The sequence below is a fragment of the Eriocheir sinensis genome, chromosome 63 (genome assembly GCF_024679095.1).
Source record: "Eriocheir sinensis breed Jianghai 21 chromosome 63, ASM2467909v1, whole genome shotgun sequence".
Lineage (NCBI taxonomy): Eukaryota > Metazoa > Arthropoda > Malacostraca > Decapoda > Varunidae > Eriocheir > Eriocheir sinensis.
Window position 1 is genome coordinate 6,235,558 of NC_066571.1, and position 15,007 is coordinate 6,250,564.

Genomic DNA, 15,007 nt, shown 5'->3' on the forward strand with positions numbered 1-15,007 from the left:
TCCTCACCTCACATGACAAGCTTCTCCTTCAAGGGTTGGCGGTTGAGGATCCTGCCGAAGCCGAACCTGTCTAGATTGATGGAGTGTGAGCGCCCGTCCGCCACGCACTCCATCACGGCGCGACCTATGGCGGGGGACTGCTGGATGCCTGGAGGAGGAGGAGGAGGAGGAGGAGGAGGAGAGTATTAGGGAGATGAGGATGCTGCAGTTACGATGTTTGTTTCTTGATTTCTTGCCTGGCTTTAACCTTTACCTGTTTTTTTTTGTGCTCTCTCTCTCTCTCTCTCTCTCTCTCTCTCTCTCTCTCTCTCTCTCTCTCTCTCCTTATCTTATTTCCCCTTTAAAGCAATCCTCTTTCCCTGTCACCCTTAAAGAAATCACCCCAATGTTCTCCTTTTTCTTTTTTTCTTCTTTAAACTTTTCCCTCACAGCAACCAAATGAGACAGGCGTTCACTTGCATAGCCTTCCCTTTCCCTCTCATACTGAAGCCTACCTACCCTCCCCCCTCACGCCCTTTTCTACTTTTTTTCCTCCCTATCAACTTTTTTCCCCCCACTAAGCCTTTTTTCTCCTCTTCTTTCCTTTCCATCAACTTTGTATCCTTACCAAATCCTTCTCTTTCCTTCTTTCCTACGCCTGTCAACTCCGTTTCCTCCCACGATGTCCTTTTTACCTCTTTTTCCATCCCTATCAATCCTTCCCCCCTTCCTCTAAGCTCTTCTGTGCCTTTCTTTTATTCTTCAGCAACTTATTTTTTATCCACCTTTTCTCCTTTCCTTCCCTATCAACTCCTCTTCCACCCACCCCCCTTCCTCACCAAGCTCTTTTCTGCCATCCTTTCCTACCCAATAACTGCTTTTCCATTGCAAATCCTTCTGTATCCTTCTTTATCAACTCCTTTTCTGCTCTCCTTTTTTACCGCATCAACTTCTTCCCCTCCCCCACTCCCCCAAGCCCTTCTCCTACCCTTCTTTTCTCCTCATTAACTCCTTTTCTGCGCACGAATCTCCTGTTTTCCCACTCACCGTGTCCGCTCATTCCCGTAGCCAGGCACATGTTGGTATACACGGGGTGGAAGCCGATGATTAAGTTCTGGTCGAGGGCGTTGTAGTCGTAGTAGCCAGCCCAAGCACTCTTAACCTGACGCAGAGAGAGAGGGAGAGCGAGGGAAAAAGTCACGTATTACTCAGATGTGGTAATACTAAACAAGCCTATCTTCCTCCTCCTCCTCATCATCAGAACAAGGACTTTTCTCAATGTTATCTGCCTCTGTTTGACGTCAGTTTTCAGGCATGACCTACGATCCAGGCTTTGTGGGTTGGTAACTTTGCGCAACGTTAACATACACAACAACAACAACACTACTTTTATATTTATCCCCATGCCTGGCAACATAACTTCGCATATAAACTTTAAACTCCTCAGCGAACATAACTTCATTTCATTTTTTTTCTGAGTTTCGCCGAGTCCACCATTTCATAAGAGGTACTCCAGGTGGGAACGGTTTTGAGTCTCGTGGCTAACCAGTCCCCCTAACCTGTTTGTGGCCGTCTCATTAGAAAGTGTTTTGCCTCCTCAGGCATATTACGCCGCGTACTTATGATAATTTCTATTGGATTTCGGCCATTTCGGGAAACATGTTGCTCAGTGTTGACTATTTGCATAATAAGGTAAGAGGAGGAAAAGGAACAAACGAGAAGGAAATGTTGGTGGAAAAGGAGGAAAAGGAACAAACGTGAAGGAAATGTTGGTGGAAAAGGAGGAAAAGGAACAAACGTGAAGGAAATGTTGGTGGAAAAGGAGGAAAAGGAACAAACGTGAAGGAAATGTTGGTGGAAAAGGAGGAAAAGGAACAAACGTGAAGGAAATGTTGGTGGAAAAGGAGGAAAAGGAACAAACGTGAAGGAAATGTTGGTGGTAAAGGAGGAAAAGGAACAAACGTGAAGGAAATGTTGGTGGAAAAGGAGGAAAAGGAACAAAAGAGAAGGAAATGTTGGTGGAAAAGGAGGAAAAGGAACAAACGTGAAGGAAATGTTGGTGTTAAAGGAGGAAAAGGAAATGAGGAGGAAGAGGAGGAGGAAGAGAGGGAGAAGGAGAAGGAGACATACATGGAGATAGTAAAACAATAAACCAAGAGAAAAATAATATAAAGAGAATAAAAGAATAAAGACAAAAAAGGGAATAAAGAGAGAGAATAAAGAGACCGTTTTGACAAGAGAAAAGCTTGTATGAGAAGGAAGGAGAAACAAAAACAACTATAAACAAAATTTCGGCCTCAAAACGCACCTTCAGGTTCCCAAACGACGGGCTTCTCTCCGCCATCAAGGGCCAGACGTGAGTGTCGAAGAAGTCGTAGTCCACCTCAAGGTCCCCCGCGTCTGGCTCCTCCTCCTCCCGCGGCGACCGTCCGGCCACGAAGTGCTGCGGCCGCGGATCAGGCATGAAGGTCATCCCCGTGTAGTCGTTGAAGACGGGGCAACCCTCCCAGGGGCCGTCGGGTGCGTGCACGTGGTAGAAGTAACGTTTTCTGAAGGGATGGAGACAGCGACGCGGAATTTAACATACACGCGAGCAAATCCATACATTCTAGTACACAAATACTGTTAACTTTTTAGGGGGAGGAGCGTGGACGAAGAACATGTAGCCTACCGCCCTCTGCAGAAGCGGCGAAAGGAACGGTTGAGTTCAATACTAATACACGCAATTTTTTTTCTTACGAGACAGGCAGACCGCTGACGAGAGATGCTCAAATAATGATGTGATTCAAAAGATGTAAACAGACAAACTTTCTTTTCCAACAAACCAAGGCTTGCAGTAATTACTGGTATCAATTACAAGAACACCTTGAAAAGGACCACATTGGAAATAGTGTTTGTGTAATCGTATGACAAGTAATACACCCGCCAAACTGTGTATATGCATATTTTGCCAAAGAGAAATCAATCATTCAGTTCACCCATCAATTAGTCACCTGGGCTCCACAGGTATGGGCGTGGCCAGGGCCCCCTCGCCGGTGCCCAGGCCCGCCAGGCGGCCCACCTCTCCAGACCACGCCCCCGCGGCCACCACCAGCGTCGAGAACGAGATCTCCCGCTCCTCTCCGTCCCGCAGCCTGACCTGTGCATACAGTGATGAGGTGCTGGCGGCGGCATGACCTGAACAAGGCCTGTGTGGCAAGTCTTTCAGCTCGCATGTCACCACAAAGATTTCAGACCTCAGCATTAGAATGTGAATCTGCCTATAAATGCTTTGATGGAGATATACAATAATAATAATAATAATAATAATAATAATAATAATAATAATAATAATAATAATAATAATAATAATAATAATAATAATAATAATAATAATAATAATAATAATAATAATAATAATAAAACATTTCACAATTATTCTACTTTGGTAATACTTTTCTGGTATTAATTTCTCTCTCTCTCTCTCTCTCTCTCTCTCTCTCTCTCTCTCTCTCTCTCTCTCTCTCTCTCTCTCTCTCAAATGCTTTTCAAATCAGCACACTATTTGGGGGAGGGGAAAGGCGACACCATTATGCGTTGACGTCATGATGCCACAATCCCAACTGCCTGAGGGACCCGTGCACGTGACCCTCGACCCGAGATGACCCAACGCGCACCCTGAAGCAGGATGACTTTATTGCTCTTCATTCCCTCTCTTGAATTACACATTTTCAAGAATTGTGTTCCAGGTCACCTTGCGAGCTCTGACCTTTGGCTTATTCCCCACTCACCTCACATTTTCCATTTCCTCCTCTCGTAAAGAATGCTCACAAAAAAATGTCAAGCCGCCCCGAGGATAAGATAATCGTGGATGGACTTTTAACTTTAGTATTATCCTCACAGAACGGCGCTCAGAGGGATACATCCGTTTTCTTTAATATCATACAACACGGTATTTTTGCTGCGGAGGACAAGGGCGACAAAGAACCAGGTGGAGAAATGAAATTAGAACCCTTGCCGGAGGATGATGATGAAGTACACTCACATCAGACAGACAGACATAGAGAGAGAGACACAGAGAGCGAGAGAGAGAGAGAGAGAGAGAGAGAGAGAGAGAGAGAGAGAGAGAGAGAGAGAGAGAGAGAGAGAGAGAGAGAGAAAGGGCGTTGAGAAAACTCTTGCTCTACTGCGGACTTATAATGACTGAGGGTGATGATGATGATGAGGAGGAGGAGGAGGATAATGTTGATGATGAGAATAATGACGAGAATGATGAGAATAATAAAGATAATGATAATGATGATAAGAAAGACGACGATAATGATGATGATACCAATAATGAGGATGGTGATGATGATGGTGAGGAAGATGATGACAATGATGATAATGATAATTACAAACCCAAGTGGGCGCGTCACTCACCATGGCTGTCGTTAGTGTCCTGGCAGGGGCGGCGTCAGGAGCGGCCGTGTCCCTTCCGTCGTGTTCCTGGGAGCGGTACTGGAGCCCCGTCAGCCTGGCAGGAAGGTACACAGCGCCCAGGGACTCAGCCTTCCGCCGCAGCCCCAACAAGAGGGTCCACGGGTCAAACCTACAGTGGGGGACGCGAAAGGTTGTGTTGTGGGGAAGAAAAAGGTTATTTGATTATCCTGAAGGGTGAGTGTTGGTTGTTTCGATGTTGGGTGAGTGAATGTTGGTTGTCTGGAAATGTTGGTTGTTTGGATGTTGTTTGCTTGGAATGTTGGTTTTTTAAATGTTGGTTCCTGTTTGAGTGTTTGTTATGTAATGTTGGTTGTTTAAGTGATGGTTGTCGAAAGGTTGGTTGGCTGAATGGTGGTTGTGTTTGGATGTTGGTTGTGTAATGTTGGTTGTTTAAGTGATGGTTGCCGGAGAGTTAATTGACTGAATATTGGTTGACTGAATGTTGGTTGTTTAAATGTTGGTTGTCTAGATGTTAGCTGAATGTTAGTTGTTTTCTTGATTCCATCCTTTACTTTTTCTTCTTTTTCTTCTCCTTTTTCCTTTTTCCCATTCCTTTTCCTTCTCATTTTCCTTTTATTTTTATTTTTATTTTCCTTCTTTTTCTTTTCCTTATCCTTTTTCTCCTCCTCTTTCTCGTCTTTCTTTTTCTTTTCCTGTTCCTTTTTCTCTTTCTCCTCCTATTCATCTTCCTCTTATTCTTCCCTCTCCTCCTCCTCCTCCTCCTCCTCCTCCTACTACTACTACTACTACTACCAGCCCACCAATTCTTATAACCCACCGTCCTTCATTGTTGGTGCCCACGACCCCTGCCGCCACGTTCTTCCCAAAGGCGAGCCACGGGTACCTCTGCCTCAGCTGTCTCGGCCACAGCCACGCCACCTCCGCCCCGAGCGATCTGAGGGGAACCATACCGCTTGAGTTACCTGTGCTTGCTGCCTTTGTTAACAGTGGAGGAGACGGACCAAGGGAAAGACAGTTGTATTTAAAGGGGAGAGAAAAGGTGAAGAGAAGAAAGAGAAGAGAGGAAAGAGAAAAGAGATAACGATGAGAGAAGAAAAGGAATATAAAAGAAATAGGATAAGAAAAGAAAAAGGAAAGGAAGGAAAATATGAAAGAGGAGAAGGAGAACAAACTAATTGGGAGCATGTGCCCGGGGTCGCGTTTCTTCACTCACTCGTGTCTCCACTCTCGACGGCCCCCCCCCGAGCAAGCTCCCACGCAGATACCCGATAAGAAAAGAAAACGAAAACATAGATAAGAATAGAAAAGAAATGGAAAGAGAAAAAAAGGAAAAGATGATAATAGGAGAAAAAATAAAAAAAGGAAAGGGTTGAAGCGCAAACACACACACACACACACACACACACACACACACACACACACACACACACACAAAACCCTCCCACCCACACACAACCCCATCCACCCCCCCACACCCACATAACCACCCCCACACAACATGCCCTCCCAACCCCACACACGACCCCCCAACACCCCCTCCCATGCACTCAAAACCCACTCACGTCTGCAGTTCGTAGTTCTCCTTCATCTGCTCGAGTCCCTCCGGCGTGGCGAGGAACAAGTAGCCACAAGGGATGAAGCCGACGTCGGGGGGCTCCTGGCCATCCACCGCGAGGAGCTCATTGGCCCGGCGGAGGAACTTGAAGCTGGACATTGAGAGCTGGATGTTCTCCGCCACGCTGAACTGTTGTCTAATATTGCCGCAGGAGAGGACGGTGGAGGCCTTCGTGTACTGAGGGGGGTGAGAGGAAGAGACATAAGAAGGATAAAAGAAGGGAGAGAAAGAGACACGGTGAGAAGCAATGGGAAACTATGAGAAAGATACGAAGAAAAAAGTAAAGCATTAGTGGTTTATAGTGAGAGAACGAGAGATAAAAAGAGAAAGAAGAGAGAAAGGTAAAGAAAATAAGCGATATGACAAGAGACAGATAAAAAGGAATAGAAAAGCACTAGGAGCGAAAAAGAAAACGAGAGATCGGGGACATAAAAGAGGAAAGGAAAGACGAAGGGTAAAAAATAACGATCGGTCAAGAAGAGAAAAAATATAAGAAAGAATAAAAAAAAGAGGTAAAAAAGAAAGCGAAAAGTAATAACTGGTGCCGGGAAGAGGAAGAAAGATGAGGAAAAGGAAAAAGGAATGAGGAAGGAAAAAAAAACATATAGGACAAGAAAAGAAAGATGAGAGAGAGAGAGAGAGAGAGAGAGAGAGAGAGAGAGAGAGAGAGAGAGCAGGTCGTCTTGCCCTTTGACCTTCCAGACTGATTAACAATACACAGTTTCATACTTTTCGCTCCAGCCCCAACCAAACACGATGAAACATGTATAGATTCATTTGCTTGTATATCTATCTGTCCGTCAATTCTATCTATCTATCTTGCTGTCTATTTGTTAATCTATCTCACATAATTCCTTTTATCTAAATATCTATCTATGGGTCTATATGTTTCCCTGTCGTTATGTAATTTTCTGCAAGACACACACACACACACACACACACACACACACACACACACACACACACACACACACACACACACACACACACATAACCAGTATATAGTATATTAACCATTCTCTGCTGTTATTATAATTATTATTGTTTTTTAACAGCAAGGGAGACAGCTCAAGGGCAATAAACCAAAACAAAAAAGTAACAAAAAAGTCCTCCACGCGCTGCTCTAAAACAATTACTATTATTATCATTATTATTATCATCATCATTAGCAGTACTACTACTACTACTACTACTACTACTACCACTATCACTACTACTACTACTACTACCACTACTACTACCACCACCACCACCACTACGCATCCTTACCGCTGGGTCAGGTTCGAGCACCGCCACACTAAGCTCGCCTCCCGCTCTCTGCTTCAGGTGATAAGCTGACGAGGACCCCACGGCGCCGCCCCCCACCACCAGCACGTCACAGGAGCGAGGCCAGGCTGACGGGGGCGCTAATAGGGGGGAGGGAGGCGGGGGAGGCGTGTTAGTGCTTTGATGAGAGAATAAAGACACTGGTTAACTCTTGCAGAAGGGACTGGGATAGCACTGGGGTTGACCTGGGGCTTTACACCTGACCCGCCACCCGGAAGATGAGGCACGTATTCTCAAGACGCTATCGGCTTTTACAACAATTTTTTCCCAAGGTCACAAAGGAGATAAGTCAGATTCTCATAAGTGCTTTTTCACATTCAAGGTGCAGAAGAGTGGCCAAACTATCACTAGGCTCATAAAACTAACCATGAAAATAACCACATAACCTCTACGAAAGCGAAATGGTGGATGTGTAAGCCGTGAAATGTTTGAAAATGCGGTGAATTCTGATTGGAAAGACACGGAGGGATCGGCCAATCGTCCCTATTCCACCTTCTAGAGTTCGGTAGCGTCCTCTTTACTGCAAGTCCCTGTAATCCACTTCAGACATGAAGGGGAAGAGAGCAGAAGCGGGTGGATTAATGTTCCGAGGCGTGGGGAGTCTTGCTAAAAGGTCGTGTGTGTGTGTGTGTGTGTGTGTGTGTGTGTGTGTGTGTGTGTGTGTCAAGATTACAGAAAAAGGACAGACAACAGCGGGAGCGACAGTGCTTTGTTACGAGGCAGGTCTTAAGGGGAGACTAACGTAAGCCTCGAACACTGCTGAGAGAGGCGCAACTAAACTGAATTACGTAAGAGAAACAAACCTAGATTCTCTTCACATGATGCAAAGGAATAAAGAATGGATGGCAAAACTGAGTAAGAATGTAAGGAAGTCCATCAAGAAATTGACCGCTTTTCTGGCCATTTCTGTAAACTCTCTTTATAGGGGCAGTGATTAGCGGTTTTTTTTTCACATTATTATTATTTTTTTGCCCTTGACCTGCTTCCTTTATTGTTAAAAAATGAATAAATTGATATCTAACTCACTTGCTCACGAAGAAACAAAATTAAGGGCCGAACTTATTATCTACGCATAGGTGTCTGAATTACTGACAAACAACTAATTAATCAATCTGGCTAACTAATTTATTAACTAACTCGACAATTTAATGTAACTATCTGACCACCCAACTAACTATGTGATTAACTGCCTGACCAACCAACCAACTGATTTCCTACCTAACTAAAAATGAGAATAAAAGGAAAGAAAAATGGAGAAAAAAAGGAAAAAGAGGAAAATGAAGAAACATATAAAAGAAAGAAAATACGAAGGGAAAAGAAAGGAAACGAAGGAAGGAAAATTAAAGTACCGAAATCTTTGTTGCCAGTACTCATAACAAAACAAACATCAAAAGAACAAGTTAATCAATAAGAACTGCCTCTTTGAACACCCTAATTTCCCTACCCTGTACTTATCATGACAACCTTATATTTCATCTCCCTCAAAAAACAAAACAATAACACAATAACAGGTCCCGGATGAAGAAGCCCCATTACGTGCGGCTCAACACATTACGGTATTAAACGCTGCCTCTTGAACCTTCACCTTAATATTAGGAGGCGGCAATCCCATCCCGCCGCCGCGTGTAGGGAGCAATCAGCGGGGAGTGCACGAGGGACACCACGCAGGGAGCTTACGGTAAAGGTCGGTACTAGATGATTGTTCTATCTGTCTCTTACTACTACTATTACTCCTCCTCCTCCTCCTCCTCCTGTTACTACTACTATTACAACTACCTGAATTTTTGTTTATGCCTCTGACTCACCTATATATCGTGGGCATAACAGTGATAGTAAAAGAGGTAGTGTACTGTGGTTGTAGTTACTGTGGATGATAGATTTGTATTCCGAGTACTCTGTGGGTCCAATTATAAGACATTTCGTTGCCCAAGAACACATATTTGACAAGGCTTTCGTAGGAGTTGTGGGCATATCCAGGGGTAGTTTTATGACCCTGGTGGTAGTCCGACCCTTCCTCTGTACCGTGAACTTGAAAAAAACACTCATTAGAACCCGACTGACCCCCTCTTTGACCTTTGTGAGAAGTGAAAATGTCTTATAATATCGACCTTTGTATCTACTTTGCTGTAACGCGGTTGGAGAGTGTTGTTTTATGATGGCTCAACGACAAAGCTGATAGGGAGAGAACAGTTACTCCTTCCACCTGTCCTGAGACGAGAGACGTAGCTACATGGATAAGTCTCTGCCTGGATGCAATAGTTACGCGGAGTTATGTTAAATGTGAGGTGATGTCTCCCCAAAGTTCTGATTAAGTAGGTAATTAGTTCTGAATTAATTTGCTGAAGACCTTGGCGAGACTCGGATCTGAGGGTCTTGCACGTACACACGACTGTGATATGTAATGTGATGAAAATGTGCAACTTCATCCACTTTTTATAGACCGACATTAACACAGATATGCAGAGGTGACGGGGGGGGGAGGGATGCTGTGAACGATATCTCCAAACACTCCCCCGCGTGAGTCACTGTGGGATCCACGAGGTGCACAAGTTAGAAAGAAATATTAGATAACAGAAAGGTGATCGTGGTGCAAGGCAGACTCACGTGTGTTGTGATGGGAAGGAAGACCAACTCATCACTCTGAAGGAGATTCATTTTAGAACAAATGTAGCAATTATAGCTGAACCTTTACTCCTTCCCTGTATTCACTTTGCCCCCAAAGAGAAAGGCGCCCTCCAGGTTTAAGAACCATTGACCTCTAAGGCTTTAACTCACCGCTGGCCAGGCGCCGCAAGGGACATCCCACGCCGGGCCGCGCTCTGTGCGGCGCGAGGAGCGAGGCGGCGGTCCGGATCATCTGCAAAGCGAAAGGGTATCAAGAAATAAATTGCATAACTTTGCATTCAGAGACGTAATATCTCGTTACTGCCCCAGCATGCCCAGGAGCAACGCGCCCAACAAAACTCATCACAAGTCTGCAAGTTGGTGAGCGGCAGCAGGCAGAGCATTCAGTGAGCGTGGTGTCCGCCTCGTTGTCGCTGCATCTGATCGGCGGTGCACGGGCAGACGCGGCCGCGGCACGACATGGAGACGGCGGCGCGTGGGAACCCAACCACCTGCTGTGTGAACCCCAGGAACACGCCGGGCTGCGTCGTGCCCGTATTGCACCATACCGTGTCCCTCCCTCCATCCCCTCCACACTGACCTTGCTGTTACCATGTCCCTACCTCCTCCTCCACCTCAGATAACCGTCAGATTAACCCTCAAACTCATCCTTTTCCTCCTCCTTCATCTCATGCATCTCACCACAACCCTTACATCTCCTCCTTCTGTCTTCTCCTCCTTCAGCCCATCTCCATCCTTCCTTCCTCTGTGTCTCCCTCTCCATCTCCTTGCTCGGACCTCCTCCTCAACTCAAAACATAACAACCATTCAGTAGGACGATTCCTCCGATCCTCGAACACACACACACACACACACACACACACACACACACACACACACACACACACACACACACACACACAAAACAAACAAACACATCCACATTCACACCCCTACCCTTACCCCCCCCCCCCCCCAACAGGCACTAATATAATATGTATTAACACGGTCAACAATTAAGAGGAAGTAACAATAAATGGGAAAAGTTAATCGTCACTGAATTTGGTGGACGGTGGCGAGCACACTGTCACGAAAAAACAGTCACGGGTACACACAGTCACAGGTACACACAGTCACAGGTACACACAGTCACACGTACACACAGTCACACGTACACACAGTCACAGGTACACACAGTCACAGGTACACACACACACGTACACACAGTCACACGTACACACAGTCGCACGTACACACAGTCACACGTACACACAGTCACAGGTACACACACACACGTACACACAGTCACACGTACACACAGTCACACGTACACACAGTCACACGTACACACAGTCACACGTACACACAGTCACACGTACACACAGTCACACGTACACACAGTCACACGTACACACAGTCACACGTACACACAGTCACACGTACACACAGTCACACGTACACAGTCACACGTACACACAGTTACACGTACACACAGTCACACGTACACAGTCACACGTACACACAGTCACACGTACACAGTCACACGTACACACAGTCACACGTACACAGTCACACGTACGCACAGTTACACGTACACACAGTCACACGTACACACAGTCACACGTACACAGTCACACGTACGCACAGTTACACGTACACACAGTCACACGTACACAGTCACACGTACACACGGTCACCGGCACAAGTTACACCAGCGCGTTCCTCCAGGCGGCCGGTTTTCCAGCGTAATATATTCCGCCTGGTAACTTTGCTTTAAATGCTTTGTTAAACTCTGCTTAGATAGTATTTGAAACCTTCTGGATAAACCTCCTCCAACGTTATATGCTGACAAATTAATCCCGCATTCTCTCCTTCTTTCATTTCCTTCTTTCCTTTCTTCTTTTTTTATTTCCGTTCTTTCTTTTATCATTCTTTTTTTCTCATACTTCCTCCCTCCTGTCCTCCTTTCCCTTCCTTCTTTCCTTACTTCTTTTTTTTATTTCCCTTCTTTCTTTCTATCATTCTTTTTTTCTCATACTTCCTCCCTCCTATCCTTCTTTCCTTTGCTTCTTTTTTTTCTAACATTCTTCTTTCCTTCCTCCCACTCCTTTCCTTCACTTGTTCACTTCTTTCATTCCTCCTTTCATTCATTTTTTCTCCTCTTCTCCTGCACCTCTCCCTTTTCCATTACTTATTCACTCCATCACTCCTTTCCCTCACTCCCATACTCCCTCCCTCCCTCATTTCATTCCCATTTTTCTCCTCCCTCCCTCCCCCTCGTTCCTTCTTTCCTTCACTCACTCCTCCCCTCCCTTCCCTTCCTCAGTCCCACACTCACTCGCATCCCGGATATCGTTTCGGGCCAAAGAGGCTCAAAAATGTCATCGCTCGACCCTTGAAGAAGATCAGGGCGGCATGAAATCCCAATCTTTTGATGTGACTTTGAGGGATCAGAGTCACGTATTGATGTGTGCCAAGGACGCTCCGTGGATGGCGAGGTAGTGTGGTGTGGGGATGGGGAGAGGATGGTGAGGGGGTGGTGAGAGTGGTGAGGGAAGGGTGTGGTGGTGACTGGTGTGATGTTGGTGAGATGGTGAAGGTGGTGCTGAAGACATTAGTGCTAAAAGTATTGGCTGTTATAGTCAATTGCGAACTTAACTCACTTATTGGAACTCTCTCGGCCGTTTTCCAAGCTCTCTCTTACTCAGAAATGTGTTATTACAAACTAAAAATCAACGGCAGCTCTAAATTGTTTTTCGCTGAATTCCACAACTTCACTTCCAATTATTTTTTGTGTTGTCATATTTGCGCCATACATTCAATAAGAGAAAATTAATACGTTCAATGTAGATATCAACCCGTAAAAGTCGTACATTGAAAACTACTAGGGAGTGCGGTCTGACAAGCTGATGCTGTTGATCCCAAGGGCATGGCCTTGGAAGGGAGAGCTTGTAATAATTATGGGCGTGAGTGGACGACAATGAAATGATTGTCTAAATAATGTTATTGGAAAATTAATGTTAAAAAATCTCAAGAAAACAAGGATATCAAATTAAAATTGAGGAAATTCAATACTCGTCTACACTTGTACTGAAAGATGGAAGCCTAGCAATATAAGTTAATTAACCCCTTTTGATTTTGACAGTGATTGCGTTGTGGCGTAATTTCTCATCCATTCATTTTCACTCAAAACAAACTCCCTCAAAGGCGCGTCCTCCGCACATAATGAACAATAGTAAGGCGATGACCTCACCATAGAGCGCAATGAAGTGCAAGAGACAACACTGCCGCCACACCCAGCTTGCCGCAAAAGGACACAATTTGTTAAGGAACACGCGCTCAAATAGGAGAGCGAGCAACATTTGTCTACCTAAAAGTAAGAACAATGACCTTACCGTAGAAGAAAATTATAAAATATGATACAGAGCACACACATCTAGAGCAGCACCAACCTACCTGCTTAAATACGATGATCTCATAATACTCACATTCTACAGAGCCTAAAGAGCAATGCCTATCTACCTGCCAGTAAAAACAATGACCTTATGAAGAAAGGAAACACTGAATAAGACACAGAACACACCAACACACAACAGAACACTACTTACCGACCTAATAGTTAATACAGTGACCTTATAATAGAGAAGGAGCACAACTATTCTAATAAAGAGGAAAACAAAGCACGGGTGTACACGGGAAGGCAGCGTCCACCTACCTCCTGCAGCCACTCCTGAGAACCAGACCGTCAGTGCGCATCTCGGCGGCGGGCGGGGCAGCGGCCTTGCATCCATTGCCACTGATAAACTGCAGAAAGATACGGCCTTGAAGATGAAGCGCTGGTTGCCACGAGAGGATGACGCTTGCCTGCCAACAAAAACGAATCGTAACAACAACAACAACAACAACAACAACAACAACAACAACAACAACAACAATAATAATAATAATAATAATAATAATAATAATAATGAAAGTGACAATAGTAATAGCAGCAACATATTATGATCTTCCGTTTTCCCTTGACACGAGTTTTATTATTGTCTAGCATTAAATACAGATATTATTCGTGAGGAAATCCTCGTTTTCTTTAGATGTTATTATTATTATTATTTTTTTTTTTAATGTGCCTCTTCATAATCTTGAGGGGCACAGTGGTCAGCCCTTGTGTGTGTGTGTGTGTGTGTGTGTGTGTGTGTTCCTCACCACCCAAGCCTCTCTAGCGTCATCACTTATCATCGACTCTCATCCTCATCACAAGTTTTATTCCTCATCACCACCAGCACCTCAAACACAGTCATCACCACTACAATCATTACCACTCCTCCTGCCACCCTCACCACTCTTGCCTCTCGCCCGTCACCACCATTACCACCATCACCACCATCACCATCACAACCGCCTCACTCCCTCACCCCATAACTGCTGAAATATGCTGACCCAGGAAGCCACGAGTCCAGCGCCGGCTATGTGTGGGCTCAGCACTTCTCACAGAAACACTCCGATAAGGCCTCATGAAGCAAGTGGCACCACGCGGCCAAGTGGACACACACAGGCTCACTAGGAACCACTTACGGGACAGCCTAAGCTTCTTTTTTTTTTTTTTGGGGGGGGGGGGCACAGTAGGCAGGTCAAGGGCTAAATAAAATAGAAGAAAACCCGCAAAACGCTCCTCCAGGACAAAAGTACATAGGATGCCAAAACGAATCATATCAACTTCGGTTGGCTAGAAGTCTTGATGCTCCCCACCCTTACCATGAAAGAATTTTAGCCGAAGGGAGGAAAAGTCCAACCGAAGGAAGGCTGTTCCATAATCTAGCATTGAATGGGAGGTAAGAAGTACGATTTTAAATGATGCATTAGAAAACTGGACAGTACAGATAAGCTTGGATAGCAAGTTTAGTGCAACGAGGCCGAGGGAAAGTTGAAGGCATGCAGTTATCGAATTCAAAAGAGCAGTTCGCATGAAAATACCCATAAAAGACAGCAAGGGAAATAACATTGAGGCGGAATTTAAAGAACAGACCGCGGTGAAGTGCTGGACACGACTTTGGTGCCCACGAC

At 45.1% G+C, this 15,007-nt stretch overlaps 1 protein-coding gene across 3 annotated transcripts in view; it reads right to left on the bottom strand.

Annotated features, from left to right (window-relative positions):
- Positions 1-15,007, bottom strand: part of LOC126986925 (FAD-dependent oxidoreductase domain-containing protein 1-like) — a 52,780-nt gene that overhangs the window by 10,351 nt on the left and 27,422 nt on the right. For all 3 annotated transcript variants that reach the window (XR_007740030.1, XM_050843441.1, XM_050843442.1), the window contains exons 4-13: positions 13,662-13,810; positions 10,118-10,199; positions 7,286-7,422; positions 5,964-6,193; positions 5,219-5,335; positions 4,381-4,549; positions 2,973-3,118; positions 2,288-2,528; positions 1,027-1,141; positions 8-148 (exon numbers count right to left, since the gene is read on the bottom strand). Coding sequence is in view for 2 of the 3 variants with exons in the window: in XM_050843441.1 (XP_050699398.1) it covers positions 9-148; positions 1,027-1,141; positions 2,288-2,528; positions 2,973-3,118; positions 4,381-4,549; positions 5,219-5,335; positions 5,964-6,193; positions 7,286-7,422; positions 10,118-10,199 (1,377 nt within the window). In the remaining variant the exon portion in view is untranslated. The remainder of the gene's footprint in view (positions 1-7; positions 149-1,026; positions 1,142-2,287; positions 2,529-2,972; positions 3,119-4,380; positions 4,550-5,218; positions 5,336-5,963; positions 6,194-7,285; positions 7,423-10,117; positions 10,200-13,661; positions 13,811-15,007) is intronic.